The sequence below is a fragment of the Centroberyx affinis genome, unplaced genomic scaffold (assembly GCF_046629955.1).
Source record: "Centroberyx affinis isolate AG114_WGS23_722 - 3 ecotype Tasmania unplaced genomic scaffold, CSIRO-AGI_Caff_v1 ptg000792l_1, whole genome shotgun sequence".
Taxonomy (NCBI): Eukaryota; Metazoa; Chordata; class Actinopteri; order Beryciformes; family Berycidae; genus Centroberyx; species Centroberyx affinis.
Genome location: NW_027279398.1, coordinates 103,378 through 126,325, shown reverse-complemented (window position 1 = coordinate 126,325; position 22,948 = coordinate 103,378). Strand labels below are relative to the sequence as shown.

The following is a 22,948-nucleotide window of genomic DNA, read 5'->3' as shown; positions in this document are numbered from 1 at the left end:
TTGGCCTCTTTTTTTTTGTCTGATTTTGGCTTGTTTGAACTGGGAAGGTCAGCTAGCCTCAGTTCCACAGCCAAGCACTAATGTAAATTTGATGAACTAATTTAACACAAAATTTCTCAGTTTACTACTAAAATTTGATGAACGAAGTCCTCTAGCCTAACTGAGCGACCAATTCCAGACACACCACATTTTTTTTTTAAGTTTTCTGATGAAAGGCAATAATCGAATTCGAGCAGCTAAAAATTTAATATCCAAGATTGAATTTGGCCAAAGACAAGTAACTAACCTTTTGTATGAGTAGATTGCATTTTTTGTGTGTGTGCTAGGCTTCACATATAGCCTATTAGCTACCTCCTCTTTTATCCTCGCCCTGTTCACTGGGCTTCAGTCCAACTTACCTTGCTAGAAAAACTGTTGTTAGCTGTGGAGGATCAACCCCAAAAGAGTCAATTCCTGGTCTCAGCCAATGACTCCGACCCCCAACTGTCAAGCTTGTTGGGGGTCAAAACTGAAATCGACTCTTAGTATATTCCACTTTGGACTAATGACTTATAGCCTTTTGGGTGCTGCATACCCAGTGGCCTTAAATGTAGCTTCCTTCCCATGATTTAATAAGTAGGAGTCGAGGAGTCGATTCCTTCCTCCCAAAATTAGAATCAGACTCCAGAAAAGTGGGAGTCGTGCACCAACTGTGATTCATAGGCTCCTCCCACTGAGGTTGTAACTCAACCAGTGAGATTATTCCTGCCTCCAAGAAACGTTTGTATGACTAAAACTCCAATCTGACTATCACGGCAGCTTTGTCCTGATAAATAACCCATTAAGACACAGACCTGATGATAGGAATTCAAATGCTCCTCTACAAATATGATAAAATATGTTTAATTCACATTGTTAAAATTAGATTTTGTTTGCGTGGGTTAAATGGAAAGTTTTTCCATCCTATTTTTTACAGGCAGATTCAGACTACACCTTGCAATCAGGCGAGTTTTCATCATTTCAGCTGACACGCGCCCTGAAATGCCTCCAGTCAGCAGGTTTGCCTCATTTGAATTAGCGGAGGCATCCTCTCCCCGGGGGAAAGAATCTCAGTTTTCAGCTGCAAAACACATCAATCGAACTTTTGATTAAACTGCCTGTCATTGGAAAATTATCCAGGTTATGCCACAGGTCAGTCTACTCATCAATAATGCACTGAAATTATAATAAAGTTTGAATAACCTTTGGGTTTCTTTTTTCATACACCATACATATATGCATGATGATGTTAAGTCACAGAGTAAGCTGAAAATGTTTTTGGTGGAAAGCGTATACGCCTACTTTCGATTTAATCTTGAAATATAGTTCCAGGGTTAGGGTTAGTGACACAAGTGACACTAATGTAAATTTGATTTTGAGTATGTGACAAATTCATCCAAAAATAATGAAGAGATGGATAGAAAACTCAATGGTTTTATATCAGGTGGTTGTGTTGAAATAATAAGTAGCATGTATCTTCAGTTATTATCTCCAGTGTTTTTCCACTGTGAGTTTGTATTGATATTTGTTAACTTGGCCTACTGACTGAAACAATTACCTTGTGTTATGGGTGCACATTTCTGAAAATCTACATTCTGTTAAAATATTACATATTCACTTAAACACAGTTCTTCTGAGTTAGTACCATGTACCAGAGCCGCACACTTGACAGTTTCAGTCCTGTGCCTCATGTAGAGTCTTTTACAGTAGAAACCACAGACCAATTCATTTGATATGGATGCGATCAGGAACCAAATAAAGGCATGAAAAAAGCGTGAAAACAGTAATCAACTATTAGAAAGGGATAAGGAGTTGTATGTTGAAACGAAGCACATCTCTGACCTGAAGATACAGTAAGTCATACTGTGCATGAGTGAGAATTAAAACTACAAAGCCAAATAATATTAGGCTATCAAAAGAGGGAGGCTATTGTCAGACAAGGTTATTGAAAGAATGCAGAGATGTAGGGCTGCAACTAATGATTATTTTCATTGTTGATTAATCTGTCGATTATTTTCTCGATTAATCGATTAGTTTGGTCTATAAAATGTCAGAAAATGGTGAAGTGTCGATCAGTAAATGTCGATCAGTGTTTCCCAAAGCCCAAGATGACGTCCTCAAATGTCTTGTTTTGTCCACAACCCAAAGATATTCAGTTTACTGTCATAGAGGAGTAAAGAAACCAGAAAATATTCACATTTAAGAAGCTGGAATCAGAGAATTTTGACTTATTTTTCTTAAAAAATTACTCAAACCGATTAATCGATTATCAAAATAGTTGGCGATTAATGTAATAGTTGACAACTAATCGATTAATCGATTAATCGTTGCAGCTCTACAGAGATGGTGCCATTTCAACAGCAGACCTGTCAACCCCCCCCCCCCCCATCGTCTCTCCTATCTCAAGGACAGATAAGCATTTGAATGAAATATGACATAATGTCATGGTGACCCCAATGTTAATTGCCGGAAATCAACCTGCCTTGAGATCTAAATGGATTTAACCTAGCACTCTCCCTTGTATGAGAAGATAATCGCTGAAGTGCTTGATAAAAGGTGGCAGGACGCAGCGACTGTGTGAATTTACCTCACACAACAACCGTAATGAAGCAGTCCGATCCCTGGCGAGTTTTAAAAAATGCATCCTTGCCAAGAATTCAAACGTTTTCATCTTTCCTGCAACCCCTCTCCCCTGTAATCAGCCCTCCTTCCCCGTCTCTCGTACGCATTCCATCTTTCTAATCCCCTTGACTGAAGAGCAGAAGACCCAGTGGCTCCGGGGCGAGAAACAGGGGAAACAGGGGGGGGGGAGAAGTAAATTAGAGAGGAGGAGAGGGCTAGAGATGAGAGATGGAAGGCAAGGTAAGAGCGAAAGGGGCTCTCAGGGCTGCAGACACAGAAACGAAGGCACAGACGGGATGAGAGCAGCTGAGGACAAAGACGGCATGATGAATAAAAACGAGAGCAATACAATTCATTAAAAATCCATTTTTATTTAGACAAAATAATTAGGTACTATCAGAAAAAAGGGTATTAGATACGGACTTAAACAAACCACCTTTAGACAAGCAAGCAGCCAAAGCTGATTATAAGCCCGGAATCACCTGATATCTGTGAGCCTTAAGGAGACATTTTGGAAATCGAGTGACGCAAAACACTAACGTCGGTTTTTACGTTCTCACAGCTATCGAGACAATCTATTCCTTGTAAAATTCACCCCACAAACATAGATAAAATCAAAATACAAACTTCAATTTATCAAACTTTAACAACACACAGAACTCCAACACTTTACCACTCATAGCATTTAACAAAATAAAAAGAAAGAATAAAAAAAAAAAAATTCTAATCCAAGGACTGAAGTATCCATTTCATTTTCTAGATTTTTGTAGCTTTCCTGCTTTTTGGCGGCGGTAGCCTTAAATAACCGGCACCTTTCACCTGACTCATAATAGTCTGCCCGCTAACACAAGTCAAGAGTCTTATCAATGCCGCTGGCAGTCAGGACAGGATGATAATTCATTTCCAGACAGACCCTGAGGTAGCGGAGGTGAGCAGCACCAGACTGCAGCACAGAAACCAAGAGATTTAACAAGTCCTGAATCAAACAGTGTGTTGCTTTGTTCATGAAGCCCAAGTGGAAGAGCAGCACACTGATGAGGCTCTTACTTTCTGGCCAAGCCGCAATGCAGAAACTAACAATGTTCAACTAAAAAGCTAATTATAAACCTAATCCTAACGTTAGCCTCACTAGAGACCTTATGGCTAATCATAAGCTTAATTAGAAACAACAAAAAACTTTCTTTCTTTTTTTTTGCGGCTTGGCCAAAAGTTGAAAACCTCTGTGATGAAAAAGTCTCTTTTATGGAATCTGTTTAGATACTGAATGAGGGCTGAAGACAGTTCATGAATAGTAAGCAGTCTACAGTCAATGTAAGGCATTTATGAACTAGACCTGGGTTATTGCTTCATGTAAGTGGGATGAGTGAAGTGATAAATCAGGAAAAAAAAAATACAAAAAGGTGTATATGGCTTTCCCCAATGCTTCTTTATACAGATGTAAAAGTGTGTGTGTGCGTGCACGTGTGTGTACTTGTATTGTTCAAGGGACAACAGAGTAGGGTTGATAGGGCAGCATCTTTTGTCGGTCATTGATTGCGTAAATCCATGTGGGTTTGACAAAGCTCAGGTTGCCATTCTCCATCAGAGCCTGTGATATGAGAGAGAGAGAGAGAGAGAGAGAGAGAGACAGACAGACAGACAGACACAGAGAGAGAGAGAGAGAAAGAGAGAGAGAGAGAGAGAGAGAGAGAGAGAGACAGAGAGAGACAGAGAGAGAGAGAGGGAGAGGTCATGAAGTGTTCATGTTGCATTACAAATGAACAGATAGGAAGTGGTATGAAACCATTTGAATTAATGAGATCTCTCCACATCAACCTGAAAATAGTACAATATGTAGGTCAACTGGCAACAGACTACACAGCCAAATAGGTTAAAATTTCCCAGAGAGGCACACTATATTGCAAATTAGAAAAGGTGCAATCCAGTAAATTCAGATGCTACGCCTCTAACACGGACCTCACAAAGCTGAAACCAGTCCTGACCCGTAATTTCAACAGCCTCAAAAGCCACTTGGTCCCAAGAATGGCTGGGCTGGTGTGAAAATGCAAACTAAACTAAAATATTCAGGTTCCCAATTTGTTTCATAGCTTCCACTTTATTATACCTTCCAAGATAAAATTAAACACTTATTGCTTTGAAGAAAATGGCTTGGAAGCCGATAGTGTTCATTCTGACATGCTCAAAAGAAGTAACGCTTTTTTTTTTTTTCTGTGGCTTTTTGAACAGATTGTTGGCTGAGCACTTTGTATAATGGAACAACACTTAGCCTTACCTCCCTAAGGCCATTACCTCCACAAAATAATCAAAGCCTTCTGTGCATGTGTGTGCAAGAACATAAAAGAAAAGCACACACACGCACGCACACACACACACACACACACACACACGAACCCATGTAATGCTCCCTGCTTCGAGCTACTGTACAACATCATGAGGCTGCAATGGCTGCCAAAGAAATGTGGATGTAGGGAGAAAATGTTCGGTGATGTAGGGAGAAAGAAGAGAGGCCTCAACTCACGTCTTCAAAGGAGTCGTGCCATCCTTCACTGGTCACAACAAACTGCACCTTCTCGTTCATGTAGTCCTCGACCGATCTGGAGAGGAGACAATGAAAAACCAAGTGTGTTTTTAATGGCAGAGAGTCAGAAAAAGAACGATCACTTTTACTGGCAAGTACAATGAGTATGGGAATTTGTCTTGGTGACAATGACAAAAGCAAAATTCTGACTTTTTTTCATTCTGTTAATTTCCATGACAAATGAAAACTGTAGTCAGTCACTGCTACAAATGCAAAGACACACAGTCCTTCTCACCCGTTGAATGCAACGATGTACCGCAACAGTAGCCGTCTCTCATTGTTAGGGAATTTGCCGTAGAGGAAAAATCGCTTTCCCGTCAGGAAGTCTGGAAGTAATAGGAAGAGAAAGAAGGAGAAAAATGGGAATGATGACACTCAAGTAATTATTACTGCTCTTTGATAAAAGGGAGAAAGGGGCAAAGCAACAAAGAAAACTGAGAAAACGACATAAATTGACATCTTGGCGTTTGTGTGTGGCCTGAAAGCAAGCAAGCTATTCAGATTCTTGGTATAAAGATTTAAATGTGAAAAGAGCCAGTGAGGCAGACATGCGAACAGATTTAAGATAGAGACCCTTCCCGTCAACTTGGGGACAACTTTGCTTTTCAAAATTTTCAAAGTACTATTTGGTTTTCTCTGTTATTTTTCAATTTATAAAGTAAGGAAAAAAATGCCTGCAATGCTTTTGTTAACATAAAATAAATATTTACTAATACTTTACTAATATAATCTATTTATTCAACAATCAGCTAAATGTTTATCAAGTTGGCATGAAGAAAGTGTGAGCAGCAGTTGCAGCTGCTAAGGAGGTTTTTTCGATGAACGTACAGTTTAACTGTTTTAGTGTTATTGTCACAAATATTCATATGTATGTATTTTTTCCCTCAAACTAAACCTAGCTAGTCTTCATTGGGGGTTAATTTATTGCAAACCGACAACTAAAACATGCTTATTTATTAAACATTTTCAAAAGCTAAGTGTCCCCTGAACTTTTGATGGGCAGTGTAGAAGAAACTGAGGATAAAACTACATAGGTGTGGACAAAAGAGACAGGAAGACACAGAGGTTAGACGTAGGACAGACGTACCTGGCAGCTCGGGGATGGGATGCTCCTCCTCAGCCTCGGCGTCTGTATTCTCGTCCGTCGACCCGCCGTACGGATCCTCTTCTTTCACCGCTTTCCTTCCCGTCTGTGCTTTCTTCTGTCTGCTCTCGCTCTCCACCCTTTTAGAAGGACAAAGAAAGGGACCCTTGAAAGGTTTCATCACATCTTTAATGATATATATGTGGTTCCATGCCTGCCTATCAAAAAAAAAATCTCTCTACTCTTTTTTTTTTTTTACACTTTTTTTCTTTTCCTAGCACTTCTATTGTACATGATCATTCAATGGCCGCAGGAATATTGTGAAGGCACCATGACCCGTAATCTCCTTACTATTGATTCATTGTAGTTTTGGTGATAGAGGAACTTTAAGTTCATTTTACTACTCTGGATAAGGCTGTCAAGCTCAATGCCTAAAATGTAAAATGTAACGTAAAACAGTACATACTAATAATGAAGGTTACCTGATTTTAATTACTAAGTATATTAAAAACAAGGGACTATTTCTTTAAAATGTTACTGTTTTCTAAGTAAACCACAATACTCAATACTGTAATTTACTTTCCTGCCAGCAATAATTTAGTCAGAGGAGGAATCTCATTTTTCAGAAGGCACATATTTCATTTGGCCGCAGAACTGAAGGACACAAGTATTGACCAACTCCTGATTGGTGTCCTTGGTGTCCAGAAGCTCTACATACATTATATAGAGCAGTTGGTCCTAATGGCACATACCATTTACTTTTAACACAATGGATCTGAATCCGACTTATGGCCTTCACTGCATGTCATCCACTCTCTCCCCCGCAACTTTCCTGTCTTTCTCCACAATACACCATTTATGCAGCAATTCCATAAAAATGTTAATAGGCTAGTGTGTGTGTGCCAAGATAACGTATTTGCACCAAACGCCATGCATAAATCTTCATTTAGAGGAGCCATCAACACCACACGACAAATAATTCCACAGGCTGAGGCCACAGCTAGGTGGATGTTAAAGGAATAGTTCACCAAAAAAAGGGAAATTCTGTCAAACCTTCTGGCAAACCTGTTTCAACTGGCATGAGGGTGAGTAGTAGTGATGCGCGGATCGGCTCTGACGCCATCCGAATCCGCATGTACGCATAAATCATTCACCCGAACAAATTATTTTCTATGATTTATAGACCCGCACCCGCATGGACATTTCACTCCAACTCTATATTGCCTTTTAAATTATGTCGCTTTCTATGCGATTTCTTTATTGTGTGTTCGTTGTATTGATATGTATTGTATGTATTGAGTGTTTTCTTTAACGATTTACTTTAAAGATTAGAGAGGCTGCTTTCAGTAATTAAGCGTTTCCATGGTGAACTGTGCCTTTGCAATATAGTTTCATAGTTATGCTGTGGTCCCATTTCTCTCTTGTATTATAGAAATAATTGTTATTAGTGTCTACACAGCATCTCTCTTAATGGGGAGACGCACTTTCGTTGCTTTCTGCTGCGGTGGGATCGCTGCAGGTATTTAATGAACTCAAAAAACTTTTTTTTTTTTTATGCACACCCGATCACACATTACCATTATTTCTCAGTGGGATATATGTAAGCGTGATGATATGGTAACATATTACACTGAAGTAGGCTGGTTTTAAATAAATAAACCTTTATTTAAAGTAAAAGTTCTTCTTTTTTGGTAAAATGAAAATGGCAACAGGTATTTTCACAATTTTAGAGAATGTAATTAATATTTTCCTCATTAATGATGTATTATTTCACCCACCCGCAACCCATCCACTATTAATCAGAATGTTAATTTTTTTGACCCGACCCGCCCGATCTGGGGATATAACAGCAATCTGCGCATCACTAGTGAGTAGATAATGACAGAATTTTCATTTTTGGGTGAACTGTTCCTTCAAGCATGTAGCTTTATATTGTAGCGAAATACAGGGTTCCTACACAATTTCTATTTTAAAAAATCTAGGTTTTTTCCAAATTTCATCATTTACTGAATCTGGTCAGTTGTCAATATAATGTACTGTGTACTGGTGGTGGAAGAACAATGTGACAAGTAGGCTGTGTCACAATATTAAATGGCATTGGGTCTTTTACTACTACTGTACACTTGATGAGCCTGTGTAGGATCCCTGATATGCACTTGAAACAAAATTTCAGTTACAAAAGCATTCATTGGGGATTCACCAAAACCTGACAGCTGCTGCTAATGAATTTCAATGAGAGCCCCCTCTCTGTCTGTTGGTAGCTCATTGCACATCCAACACACAATCAGAGGGAAGCAATAGCATTTACAGTATTGGAGCAGTAAGAAAGTAGCTGTGGAGTCAACCACTGAAAAGGACACAGGGACTCAACCGCCTCCAGATCAATATCAGAGACACACTAATTTATTTATTGATTTTTTACCTCTTCAGCTCGTCCTCTGTGTCCATGGCAGACTCATCATCATCTCCTGTGAAATCAAGTGTTTATTTGTGAGTACAGTAAAATTAAACCATGCCACAAATATTACTGTCCAATGACTATACTGGGTTGTTCCTATATCCTAGTTCTTCAAATCACCCTCCCTGCACTCTGACCCTAATCTTCAAACTAAGTTGTAAGTGTGATCGTCAAATCATAGCACCGTTACAACTTCCCTGTTCTCTGTGGCCGGTCAAACAAGTAGATCTGCTTTAAAATTCAGGTCAAATTGGGGATGGAACTGAATCTAGTTGCCAGTTTTGTCACGTTCCATACAAGATATTATGGCTATTCCTTTTCTTTTGGAGAAAGCAGAACATTACAGACAGAAGAAAACACCAGAGAATTACTGAACTTTGTTTCCTGCAGGAGATTCATGCATGGGTTTGAGAGTCATGACGCACATTAGACTATGTAACACAGTCTCACAGCATTTATGTGCAAGTATTTTAGCATCGAACCTACTGTAAAACAATTCTATTTCAGTGCACAACTTTGGCCCATAGCATATGGCCCATTTTAGATGCAGAATGGTGTCATATTTCATTTGGGAAAAACTGCTGTGCCTGAAGTAGAGGGAACTTTAGGCTAAAGGATGTTATCGTCTCTTAAATCATGTTAAAGCTGCAACCACCGAGAAATAATGATGGGAGCTGACGCATTGTATCTTCCTTCCATCCTCCCTCACAAGATTCCTCGATTTGTCCCTATAAAATCTCAGGAAGACAATGACACCTTTTTGAGAAATAGCTTAAATGCGTCAGTAATTTTAACACAACCTGCCTTCTCCTTTGCACTCTAAAACACTTGCTCCTCTTTGGAAATTATCCTTCAATATTTGTTTGGATGTTATTCTGTCATTGTGTAAAGCATGAAAGCGTGACATTGGCGAAAATAAGGTGGCCGTTCCTTTTCTAGTGCACAAATGCGAGGTGAACTGCCATTTTAATGAAACACATTAGCAGGTCAAAGCTCATAACCTTGTTGGCGGCTATTCTATGCTGCAGAAGGAGAGGACAGAGGAAGCTGCAAATTAAAACGCTGTCTCCCTGCGAATTATCACCCATCCTCGCTGCTCTTTAATGGCATGTATGCATTTGGTGGGTCAGCGTTCGTCATGTCGGCTCACTAATGCACCCCGGCACTTTTACTCCTGCCCTCGCATTAACATAGAAATGAGAATCATGCACAAGTCCCTTCACGGCGATTGTTTCGTTGCTTTCATTCTTCCGTTCCCCTCAAACAGCATCTATGTGTTCCTGTCCTTTTCACGGCGCTGTTGTCAATTCATCCATCTCCAAGTCTACTTCATGAAAGTGATCTCTCTCTGCTCTCACGCTGTCCCCTTGCCCCTCTCAATTCATTTCATCCTCTTCAGCTGTAGTGTTACGCTCTTTCCCTCTCAAGTTATTTGAGTCTGTAGCAGTGAATCACTTTCCATGGCCCGCAGCCATTTACAATTCTGCTCACGGGTCTTTGCACGGCAGATACATGCACAGCAAATCCCCAGCCAGCTTGTTTATTTGTATACGTATAACGGTGCGACAAGGCATGACAGGGACAAAATGATTTTGAAGGTTGTTAGGAGGAGTTAGTTCAAATTTGAGGAGCATCCATCTTCCGTTTCAAATATCAGGCCTACTTAAAAAATTCACTGAAAATAAACAAGTTAGCCTGCATGCCATAGAAAAGGGCATCTGTTTTAACCTATAACACCCAAGCGAATTTCACTTTGATAGCACTGTCTTGTTTTTATCTCTATCCACTTGCACTGTACCTGAACTCTTCAATTGCCTCTTTGATCTTTGCTGTCATCGTTCCATTTCCTCTATTTCACCTTTTCAAGGGGCTGACTGTCCACTTCATCCCCTATCATTCAATCCTGTCTGTCATGTCTCAGGTGGACTCCGGTTATCGTTCAACTGAGGCGCACGATTTAAGACTCTATAAGGTCATCATCGTATAGCGACTTTCCAGACCAATACAGCTGCTCCAAAAGTGCTTTCTCCCTTATCCCGACAGCATTTTCTGCAGTACACATAACACCTTCTAATTTAATGTCAGTCCAGACAGAGTGTTTGAAGTGGCAGCGTTGATGTCGACGCCGAACTTGAGCTGAACTTTAGCTTCATTGAACTGCAATGCATGTCTTTGCACAGTGTGACTTTCTATTCAAGTAAGCTCGATGCAAACCTGGTTCCTCTAGGTCTGTGGAGCCGCCATACTCATCATCTCCCTTCATCTTTTCTGCCGTCTTTTTAGGAGTGACCTGCCTCTCCTGTTTCTGCGGAGTCTGCGAGAAGATTGGACGAGTCATTCAAAACTTTGATTCATTTTTCATTTGATCATTTCTTTTCAGGCTCAATAAATAATACATTTACCCGCGTGTCCCTCTCCTCCTCACTCTGGTCGTCCACCTCCATCTCGCTCTCTGAGCTGGACTCTGCTCCGTCCATTAAATACCTGAGGGAAGACGAGAAAAGAATTAAGATAAAGGACAGAAGGGAATGAATAGCTGCACCCAGTCAGCTTTACTTGTACAATGTTTCAATACAAAGTGGGTCTTCAATACTGTAATGGGAACAAGAATCAGGGTGCAGGTAATATTTTTTAGGCTGGGCCATTGACACAGAACCACATACTGTCCTGATGTTTATTTCTCCCTGATGATCAAGTTCGCTTTGATGTACCTAACATACTTTCTGCATCTATAAATTAAACAAGAGAAAAACAAAAAAGTAAACAAACAAAACAAGTCAACTAGTGGAGCAAATTATATTCCAAAAGGCAAGCAAGGCGTACGGTTAGAGGACAGCATCATGACACCATCAGTAATGTTTTATGCAAAGGTTAAGAGAGTGTTCGAAATGGCGAGAAAAGAAAAGCAAACTGTCCATCTCAATTTCAGAGTCAGTCAGTCTAGTTAAAAAGGTGATAATAACACAAGAGATGGGACATTTACAAAAACAGACAAGCAACCACCATCCCTCCCTCCCTGCTTCCCTCTCATACGCATGCACACACACACACACACACACACACACACACACACACACACACGACACATTTCTCAATAAAGACGTGACCTTTCCCCCCCTCCCTCACATATTCCTTCAAGCCTCTATAAAGTCACTTGGAGATTATCAGCGTGGAAGTGCGGAAGCGCTTAGAGTGAAATACCACCGTCAAGGGCTAATCATCTCCGCTCACACTGTAGGGAGAAATTCACTGACCTATACTTATATGTCTCATAAAATGCAACGCTGAGGAAATTGGAAAATGAAAAAGGAGAGGGTGGTCAAGGTGAGCGTGCAGAACCTGTTGCGCACGGCAACATGTGCTCCTACCTGGAGATAAGAGAAACAGGCTGGATCTGCTCTAAAGACAATGAATTGGAGACGGATTTTGTAAACTGAGAACGTCTGTTTGAGAACGTACACACAAATTATATTTAGTGTATGAACTTGCAAACAGCTCTGAACCAGAAATAGAGCCCATGTGACTGGGAAACCCCCTTGGATAATGTTAGAGTGTCTGGGAGTTGGACAGAGGAACATTTCCAGACTTTTGTCTCATGATGACATCATACATCTGAGTGTTTCTCATCTTCGGAGAAGCTTGATCATATTCACAGATCCAGACTGAGCAACAAGTGACCTAGCCTGGTCCCAGACTCCTGAATCGCAGACAGGATGTAGAGGCTAACTGGCTGCAGCATCAGTGTGACTGAAATAATGCCAGAGCGGCTGGATACGTCAGTCATTAGTGACTGGTTAGGGGAAAATTCCCCCCCCCCACACACACTAGTGGTGTAATGGACCGTAGTTGATCCGTGATCCGTACGGATCCCCCCCCACGGTTCGGCACACATGTGAACCGCGGATTAATAGCAAAGTTTAACCATCATAGTGTGAAATACAGTTTTACTGCCGCTGTTACTTATTAAAGTAATAATTGCCGAAATCTTGATGCAGAGTTGCAGTGAAAAGATACAGACAAGACAGATGCGTGTTGTGTTTTACTCTGAAGCGCAATGATTGCGTTAGGGAAGAAAAAAAAAGGAAGAGCGACTGATTTAAAAGCCGTCGCTTTCGCCTCCATTGAGTGAAATCCCGTAGTCTATGACTTCAGGCATTTTCAGTGGTGTAACTGGGAAACTGGGCATGCTTGTCATCATTGAAATAGATCACAAGATTGTGATGTTTATATCAACTTCGGCAATATGCTGCCTTCCCTTCACACACAGCTCCGCTCGGAGAAGCTCCAGTCTCTTTGCCTGTCTGTGGCATAGCCTTCAGTGTTGATAGGCTATTACTTGTGACGTGTAACCAATCAGATAGTGCTGTGGGCAGGACATAGAGCAAGACTACAGAGTGGTGACTACAGACAGAGAGAGGTGGCTGCATCAGAGCCAAAGTAGCACATTTTTAAATTAATTTAACCCTAACCCTTTTTTTTTGCTGATCCGAAAAATGATCCGATCCGTGACTCAAAACCATGATAGGATCCGAACCGTGAGTTTTGTGATCCGTTGCACCCCTAACACACACCCACAGAAAACGGCTAATTAGGAGGCAAGCTCAGGCTGAATAATGGAGTGGTAACGAAATGGCCATTCACTCTGAATATCAGGCTACAATGACTTCTACCTTGGGGTTGATTTTCCCTTTAATGAAATTATCGTGCCCATACACATGGCATTATAATGGCCTGGCTAGTGTGGCCATTACTGTACAAAGTATGGCCATTATTGTACAAAGTAGGTCCTTATGAGCACAGTGACTTTGAGCCAAGGTCTTTGAGATCCTGTTTCACTGAAAAAGATTAGTCTATCCTGAATAACTCTTCAAACGATGCACCAAGGACTATAACTATAACTACTTCTACAGGGCCAACTGCGGACTCCATAACTGCAATTCCAGATAGTTTTAAGGCTCTGATGTATGAGAAGTTATAGCAGAGAGAGTACTATCACAATCCATCATTTCAAATAGTAATCATCGCGGTCGACGAGCAAGTCTCAGACAAAATGAGCGGGTGAAATGTTTCCCACCGAGCTCTTGGGATGCTTCAACAGAGCCTCAGTTTTAATGAGAAATTTGTTTACTAATTTAGTTCCATTGTACTGGGACATTGTAGAGCTGCTCGAGTGCTTATTCGCTTCCCCCTACCCCCTCCTCCTCCTTTCTGTCTGCAGATCTTCTCCGATTGGATAAAGACTACAGAGAAAGCATTTCTGCGGTGCTGAGCAGAGGACACAATCTCATTAATATATACAGTATATATGGAGGAGGGGATGCGTTTTTTTTTTTACCTGTGGACGCATGGCAGCAGCTGACTGAAGTTGTGCATTTGCCTGCGAATGCTTAATGACAAACTGTGTGCATGAAGGAGCGACAGATTGAGAGTGTGAGTGAGTGTGTGTGTGTATTTGTTTGGGTACTTGTCATCATCAAAGTAAGTGGTCCCTTTAATTACCCATGGCAGATGCAGCTTTTAAATAAAGGATACATCATCAAAGCTGCGCACTCCAAGCGTTGCACAATAGAGGGGCTGGGCAGGGGAATGGATTAGTCTGGCTGGGGAAACGAGCGAGGGGGAAGGCAAGGAGGAGGGAGGGAGGGAGGGGATGAGGGATAGTCGGTACGATCAGATATTGACTGATTAGGGCAAGTGTGAGAGAGAATGATGACACAGGCTATAGTTAACTCGTTATTTCTATGCCCTTTCTGAGAGCTTCTGATGATGAATATCTGATTTTATGAGATCACATTGTCGCCCAAACCCTTTGGCTGTATTTATTTTAAAATCTGTACACGTTTATTTTCTGCCCTCTCTCTCTCTTCCTCTCCCCCTCCCTCTCAGTCTCTTTACATGGCTAGTATACACATTGTGGCTGTCCAGACTATTCCTGTCACAATGCAACTCTGACCACTTTCAAATCTGGTTTTGTAATGTGAGCAAAAATTAATTTCTGCTCATTTGGACCAATCACTTCATGACAAAAATTTCCCTGAAATGACACTGAAAAAGTCACATTGAAATGACTAATTATGGCCAAAGACGTCCAGAAGGAACGATAACAAAAGGTTTGTGACTCTCTCTATGTGCAGCAAGCTTGTCCACAAAGTAATCAAGTAATCAAATCAAATTTGATTAATCAAATTTCACCTCAACTAATTTTAGCTGTGGCAATTAAACACAAGGATTTCATAGACTTGTGAGATGAATAACAGCTTATTTGCACCAACAGCAATATAAATGGCTGAAGGTAGGATTCATTTTCCTACAGTGTCCAAATTGATGCTGGATAATACCACAATGCCACTCTCAGAAACAAGACGAAGCAAATCATTGTTTTTTGGTGTGGAATAATTAAAGCACAGGAAATGAATATACTGTGTGCGGGCACTTTTTTTTGCCTTTAATACTGTTTATTTGTATGTTCAGCACCAGGTTGTGCATACACTGTTTTTCACTCTCAGAAACAAACCTGTTCTGCAACGTTTTCTGCCCTGTGCAACCATCCATTCAACCGCATTGTACACTTGAATTAATTGCGAATGAGAACAGAAGCGAGACCCGAGACCTGAGGCAACCTTGGATGACCTCGCGGCATACGAGCCTGATGGGGAATCGATTCAAGCCAGACACAATCATAATCAAAGCGACAAGTACAGAGGAATTCCCTAAAATATAATGGAAAAAGCTTCATGTAACATAAGTACCAATTCCAATTAACTTGGACGTTGCTTTGCCCAAGATGAGCGTGCTACCCTGCATTATTCAGCACACACAGATTCATGTGAAGCAATGACAGAAGACCTTGGTGTTGCAAAAGCTCCCCCTGTAATGAGGCATATAATTAGAGAGTGGCTGGAGCTGCCTGGGTTGAATTTATGATCACAGCAGGCATGCACTGCTCAAGGTTACAATGTTCTCTCTCTGCAGCAAGTGGGCATTGCTGCTGTGAGAGATGATTTTTAGATGCTTCAATCAGTGTCAGTACTGTACACAGGCTGTACTGTGTGTAGAGGTGCAGATCCAGCTTAAGAGAACCTATTAATTGGATGTGGATTCATTAGTATTCCCCACACTCTTGTCTTTCAACTGGACGATATGGGTTGAAGCCCTGCGTTGGAAAACATTCACCCTGCTGAAGTGTCTTTGAGCAAAGAAACGCTGAATCCCAACCAGATCCAGAGGAACTGCCCTCTAGCTGAACCTGTACTCGGCGAGCGAAATGAGAATTTCCCTACAAGGATCAATAAAGTTTCGCCTCATTATTATCATAACTGTAATGATCTCTCTTCACTGGTCCCTTTTGATCCCCCCCCGCCCGCTCTCTTACCGCTTGTATGAGATCTTCTGCTTCCTCTTATGGCAGTCCATCACCCATTCCTTCCGTACAATGATGCCCCCTGCTGATTTCACTTGGCTGTACTTGGGGGTGTTCGCAAAGGCACAGCTGGAGATTAATCGGTCGAAACAGACAGACACACACACACACACACACACACACACACACGGTTACATTACTAAAGAGACGCCCAGGGCAACAGTCTGCTCTTACAACAGAGCACAAGAAATGCAATCAAACTGACTTTCTTGGGAGTAGAAGTCATTTTTGTGACTGACAGTACGCTCGTGGAATTCTGTCAACTTGTGCAGGAAAGAGCAGTGTGTACAAGTAACAATAAGGACAAATAAGGACCGCTCCTACACCCCCCCCTCCCCACTTGCGCCTTAACTTACTTAACATTACACATTAGAGCTGAACAACTAATTGAAAATAAATTGAAATCGCAATATGAACTTCTGCAATTTCCAAATTGCAGAGGCTGCAATTAATTGCTTAAGAGAGAGGGGCGTCCAAAATTGATTTCTGAACAAGGTGTTTTAGAGCTGCAGGTAATCTTTGATCCACGAATCAAGTGCAATATTGGTGAAAACCTTTCATCATACTCAAACTCAGTAAATCCTGCACACTGACATTTATTTTTTTTCAACAAAATCAATTTTCTTTAAACAATTTAGTTCTAAAAAGAAGTTCTGAAAAAATGTAAGACAAGAAAAACTTTTTGTTAATATCGTTCATCCCTATTGCACATTGCTCATCGCACATATCTTTTACTTTCATTTGTATTGTATATATTTTTTTACATTTCTCTTATTCTCATTAGATTTTATGTTGACACCTGCACCAAGAGAAATTCCTTGTACATTGTACTTGGCAAATAAAGTTCTGATTCTGATTCTAATGCATCAATAAACTGTTATAAATGGTGTAGCATGTACAGCCTAAGCACGTAGTTTTCACAGACTTCCTCACTCCCTTCCTGCGTGTCACTTACATAAGGTGCGTGGAGTCGGGGGTCCAGTCGGGCCGGTACTTGGCTCCCATGGCCAGAGCCTTGTCCCTCAGCTCCCCTCTGAAGGGGTTTTGGAAGCCGCTGAGGACAAACACCACCCCCTCCATGATCCGGTTCAGTGGCACCTGCTCAGCGCTCGGGGATTTGGCTTTGTGGTGTTTGGGTTTAGGCTCGGGTTTAGACTGGCTCTCCCTCTTCTTGTCAGGACTCTTCTGGGCTGGTGAGGCTGCAGGGAGTAATTAGGAAAAACAAATAAGTTTTGGGTGAAGAGAGAATTTCCATGTCAGGATCGCTGAATGCAATATACACTTAACTAAATTCAAACACTAAGCTAAGAGTGAGTTCACCTTTAGCGGTGCTGGGGCTGGGGGTGCTGGCTGGGCTGGGTTTGGGCCTGGGTCTGGGGGTGGCAGCTTTTCCCTCAGGTGAGCCTGTTGGGCTGGTTTTCTTCAAGGCAGGAGGGGCAGGAGCTGACTGCCGCTCCTTGCTGAACTCAAATTTTCTCTTTACTGGTGGCTATGAGGAAACAGAGAAATAAGAAAGTTAACCAAATTGACACCTTTTCGTGCTTGAGCTATATGACATAAAACATCCGCTCAATGGAGAAAAACAATGATTCTGCAAACTTGTTACTTATTACATTCTTTGAAAGAGGTAACAGGCAATTATAATAAAAATGGCAAGCAAACCTGCAATCACTGCAACCATGTCCAAATCTTTACTATACTGCACTAAACAATGCAGAGATGATTTATGATTATTATCTCCATTGTTTTGTGCAAAATAGTTCTTTGCTTTTCAGCATGTCAGACAACTTTATAATTACCTTCGCCAACAGTGTTGTGAAGGTAATCTGAGAGCAAATATGCTCTCGGATGTTGATCTTTGGCCAAAAATGTTCTCAGACATCCCAGAGATAGTGTGTTGCTTAAAACCCCCCAACTCTGATGACCCTGGATCAAATCCCACCAACAGCTTTCTCTCCTGTCAGCCCTACTCTCTGTCCCTCTCAGCTTTCTTATTGTCTCAATAAAGAAAAAAAAGACTTGACGCCTACTTTCCTTAGAAGAAGCGAAGGATGTGATGGTCCGTACCTGTGGTGATGTAGAGTTAGAGGTGGAGGCTTGGCCTGAGGAGTGGGAGCCTCCACCAGATTGCAGCGCTGCAGCAGCGTAGCTCATCTTCTCGCTCTGAGGCGACACTAAAGAGAGAGAGAGAGGCACTGAAGGTTAGTAAGAGAACAAAGGAGCATTATTCTAACAAATACGCTCGATAATAACGAATGTCTTTGAAATAACCTCCCCCTTGTCTCCTGGCTCACTTAAGCAGCTTTAAATAAAACTTAATTATTGCACTGTGGGCCATTTATTATTCAACTTGATTATCGCTTCGTTATCATAAGAACCTGAAAGAATTTAATTGGGTTTGAGCAGCTGTTACATTAAACAAATGGATTTACCCTTGAGTGCAGGGCTGGTTTTTGTCATGTTTTCCCGGCTGAAGAAGAGGCTGCCAGGTTGTAGACTGGGTCCGGCGGAAGGCGACTCATCTTTTACCCTGAACTGGCCCAGCTTTGTCAACTTCTGCCACGGGAGAAGAGAGAGAAGTTTAGTGTCAAGTGAAAAGGCAAGTTTGAAGTCATATGTTGAGACAAAGCTCAAGTACTGTTTCTCTTAACATGTTTTAATCTGACAAATGATTTCAGAACCTCAGAAACTGTGAGGTTCAATGGGTAGAGAATGGCACTACAAACATTGTAGTGACAAACTCTGCCAGGGTTAAAGGGTCGATTCCCACTAGGACCACCATTGCAAATATGCAAATGCATTCATAACACTATAAAGGTACTGTGGATAAAAGCGCTACATGCTAAAACCCAAATGACATTATGAAATTTGTTTTGGTCTATTTGAGGCTAAGGTTTTTTTTCTGCAGTAGAAAAGCAGTTGGAAAGTTTGGGGAAAAGTCACATTCCGATCAAAGTCTTGTTTCTTTTGTTACTGTATATAAAGTTTACCTAAAAATTGTAGAGGCCAATATTTAATTAAAGAATGACAAATGTTTGTAGATGTCAGCAAGTCTATTGCTGAGTCTCAAGTGAAAAAAAAAACATCAATAGGGCGACTGCAGCAGAGGTTAAAGGACAAGACTGTGCTCTACTTACTGGGGAAGTTGCTGCTGGAGGATCACTTTTGTCCGGAGGGGAATGGAACTTCAGAAAGGCCACTCCATACGCAATGTTCTGCAGAGTGCACAGACAAATTCATCTGATGTTACATTTCATCTGCAGAACTGACTTTAACACTGATGCAACAAAAAAAATCGACAACATTTTTTTAAGACATGCTTGTTATGTAGGATAGTTTTCGTTTCACAGAAATCACCTTTAGTTCAGTATAACTACCTACTTTTGGTACAGCGGTCAAATGAACCACTGGATACTCACTACGCCTCCTCTACAGCTGCAACAGTACTGTATGTCATGCAGCTTGAATGCACATAGTTAATGTTGCATGAGTAGAGAAAACTGTATAAGTCCACTGCCTATGTTGTGTCTTACAGCATCCCATTGCACTTTATGTCAAGTCCTGTTGTACTTGTACTATGTGACAGATTACTGTGAAAATATGCAAATCTTACTATGTCTCTACAGCAGTTCTAAATACATGTATTGTAGTACAGTTCGACCAATATATATCGGTTTGCAGTCTGTAAAACCTGCAATTAACTTTCATTTTCTTTGGACATTTGATTCATTAATTTCGTTGTTTAAGTTTTTTGTACATGTATTCCTCATTGAAAGACCTTATGCATCCTAGAGTTTCTCCTATCATTGAATAGGGTCAGCCTGCCCTGCCCACCAAAATCACTTTCATTAGCATTGTTTTCAATGGAGAGTGTTAGTGTCCCATGATCAAAATTTAGTTTCAGAGGCTTTCCCACGCAGCCTGGAATAACATTCATGGAGAAACGCTGAATATATGTATTTTTTTGGCATGAAAATGGTCAGATTTAAAAACACTGAATATCGGCACAGAATTCAGAACGACTTTTGGTGACTTTAGTCTAAAAATATATCGGTCTTGAAAAACCCCTATCAGTCGAACCCTAATCTGCTCATACTGAATTCCCTGGGTGATCGCTGGGTCTCTCACCTTGCTGTACGGCTGGCTGCACACAATCTTCACCCTGTCCCACTTCTCCTGCGCCGTGCTCTTCTGCAGCTGGTTGGGTCCAAAGAAGCGCACCCGGTTAGTGTTGGTGCCATTTCGGCTCTCCGTGGGCGACATGAAGGAGGACATAACCAACAGAACCTAGAAGAGAGAGAATAAACCAAATTAAAATTAATAAGGGGTAGAAAGTGGATGAATTACTAATTCTGATGTTTATCACTCAGAGTACACTGGTTTTGTTTTGCAAGAATACCTCATAGTCCTGGTCTCTGACAGCTGATGAATTCCCCACCAACACCTCGATGAAAGCTGACCCTTCGTTTCCAATATCTATGCTGTGCACCTGCTCCTCCTTCTCAAACTGAGAGAAAAGCAAAACGGCATCGGTTAAAAGCTCTTATACAGGGTGTGCAAGAGTCCACAGATCTGCTAGCCTTATCCTAGTCAAATCTATCATTAGAGTTAACTAAGAAAGCTCAGGATATTCTTCTTCGCTGCACCCTCTTTTTTCCCCATCTTCCCTCTGGGCGTAGGTACAGGCTCCAGAAAGGTAGCAGTAACAGATTTTGGCGCTCCTTTTTCCCTGAGGCAATCCGCAGATTAAATGTATAACTGTAGTTAGGTGCGTTGAACCTGGTCCTGTTCCCTGCTAATGCATTCTTAGGGGTAGGATGCAGGCCTACAGCTTTTTGTTGAATATAAACTGATATTGTGTGATGCTGTCTGTGTTTTTGTAATATGTGGTTTTGCTCTGTTGATGTTTTTCCGCATTCTAACTTCTTGTGGCGAATCGAATTGCCCCATTGGGGATAATAAAGATTTCTCTACTTTACTCTCTTAGTAGCTGCAAACACTTTGAATAAGTCGTAAGTCTTACAAAAGTAAACAGCTACTTTTATACATGGTTAGAGCTGCAACGATTAATTGATTAGTTGTCAACTATTAAATTAATTGGCAACTATTTTGATAATCGATTAATCGGTTTGAGTAATTTTTTAAGAAAAATAAGTCAAAATTCTCTGATTCCAGCTTCTTAAATGTGAATATTTTCTGGTTTCTTTACTCCTCTGTGACAGTAAACTGAATATCTTTGGGTTGTGGACAAAACAAGACATTTGAGGATGTCATCTTGGGCTTTGGGAAACACTGATCGACATTTTTCACCATTTTCTGACATTTTATAGACCAAACAACTAATCGATTAATCGAGAAAATAATCGACAGATTAATCGACAATGAAAATAATCGTTAGTTGCAGCCCTATACATGGTTATGGGAAAGAAAGGGGGAAATACAGAGACTGTAGGTAGATGTGTAGGTAAGAACCAACCATAACTTTTGAACACAATTAGTCCATCTAAACAATGACAAAACAGTTCATCTAACCGCTGATGGAGAAACTTACCTGTAGGATGACAGATGTTTGCTTCTCCCCGGGTCTCGCTGCCTTCCACTTCCTATAGGTGTCAGAGCTTAGCAGGTTGTCAGCCTTGTGAGTCTGTTATGAAAAAAATGATGGTTGAACTGATGCTCACATTTGGCTAAATGCTGCATATTTGACTGAACCACAAAACTGTAGCGGTAGGTGTTCATTTTTGGCTAAGGAAAGCCGTGGGTTGCTGCGTATATATATTCACAAAAGCAACGAAAGAAACAGAAGGATAACTCACATTGTCCTCGCTGCTGCAAGACACGACGTGCTTCAGTTTGATTTCTGGCATGTTGTTGTTGCAGACTTTGACACACTGCCGTTATCCTGTGTGAAGTCAATAAACCTATCTAGCAGTATCGTGACTGGCTAGCAAAGAATAAAAAACAGCAAATTTATTTTGGCCGTAACTGCAGCCACGAAAAGTAAAAAAATGTATTTGCTGATCAGCGTTAGGTAGAAAGCTTGCTAATGTGTTAGCTTGCTAGCAAACAATAGAGAGTGTGTACGTTTGCTAATTAGCTTGATGATATAAACACAGCGAAAGGGCTATTACAGATGGACTTTTACAATTATTATGTACTTGGACCATAGTCGCCCGCTTTCCCGGTAACTTGGCACTGAAGTAGACATCAGAAAATACCGAATAATACTTTTAATTTAAAGTAAAATGAATGAGAATACGAACTCATTTTCGCACCAAAACCCTGATGTGTGTCGTGTTGTGACGTAGTTTCCGACTCTCAGGATTTCCATCCAATGAGTGTTGCGATATTCCTCTTCTCTGATATATATAAAGTGTTGCCATGAGGCTTAGGGTGCAGACTGTCTCCCCCTAGAGGTAATATATTTAATAACACTATTGGATGTGCAATTAAAGAGTTTGGTTCCAAAATGAGATATACGACATCTAAAAAAAAAATGATACCCGCAGTCCCATATTGACTGCTGGCATGGAAGTGAAGCACATTATGGGTTAGTATTGAAGTTAGGAGTCATCTTAAGACATTTGCTTATAAAATAGTTCATTTCTTGGGGACAGAATCATTTACATTTTTCAGATATTTGATGATGAATTTCTGGTAGCAAAAGTTTCCGAAAATGGAAATATAGCATTTTGAAGATGGTTGAAACGTCTATCGCAGCCTACAGCTGAAGATTACTTTGGGTTATAAATGCTATAGAGCTAGTAT

General features: G+C 40.9%; 1 protein-coding gene across 3 annotated transcripts; it reads right to left on the bottom strand.

Moving 5' to 3' along the window:
* Positions 1 to 3,008: 3,008 nt before the first annotated feature.
* xrcc1 (X-ray repair complementing defective repair in Chinese hamster cells 1) lies at positions 3,009 to 22,469 on the bottom strand. 3 transcript variants are annotated; one of them, XM_071520333.1, is made up of 17 exons: positions 21,997 to 22,469; positions 21,732 to 21,824; positions 20,580 to 20,687; positions 20,309 to 20,467; positions 19,318 to 19,395; positions 18,613 to 18,736; positions 18,248 to 18,354; positions 17,501 to 17,669; positions 17,136 to 17,379; positions 16,133 to 16,249; positions 11,163 to 11,244; positions 10,975 to 11,074; positions 8,725 to 8,770; positions 6,306 to 6,442; positions 5,454 to 5,544; positions 5,159 to 5,234; positions 3,009 to 4,228 (listed from the first exon to the last, which is right to left on the bottom strand). In XM_071520333.1, the coding sequence occupies exons 1-17, from the start codon at positions 22,045 to 22,047 to the stop codon at positions 4,121 to 4,123; spliced, it is 1,890 nt and encodes a 629-aa protein (XP_071376434.1). In that variant the 5' UTR covers positions 22,048 to 22,469; the 3' UTR covers positions 3,009 to 4,120. The 3 variants fall into 3 exon arrangements, with proteins under 3 accessions (XP_071376434.1, XP_071376435.1, XP_071376436.1); XM_071520334.1 differs by having other exon boundaries at positions 8,725 to 8,767; XM_071520335.1 differs by lacking the exon at positions 16,133 to 16,249.
* Positions 22,470 to 22,948: the final 479 nt, after the last annotated feature.

Excerpts from the sequence above, each read along its gene's own strand:
- xrcc1 (XM_071520333.1), bottom strand. The coding sequence starts at position 22,047 with ATGCCAGAAATCAAACTGAAGCACGTCGTGTCTTGCAGCAGCGAGGAC. Across the intron at positions 18,737-19,317 it reads CTCCAGCAGCAACTTCCCCA|AAGTTGACAAAGCTGGGCCA; the intron begins GTAAGTAGAGCA and ends CTCCCGTGGCAG. Across the intron at positions 8,771-10,974 it reads CACAGACCTAGAGGAACCAG|GAGATGATGATGAGTCTGCC; the intron begins GTTTGCATCGAG and ends TTGATTTCACAG.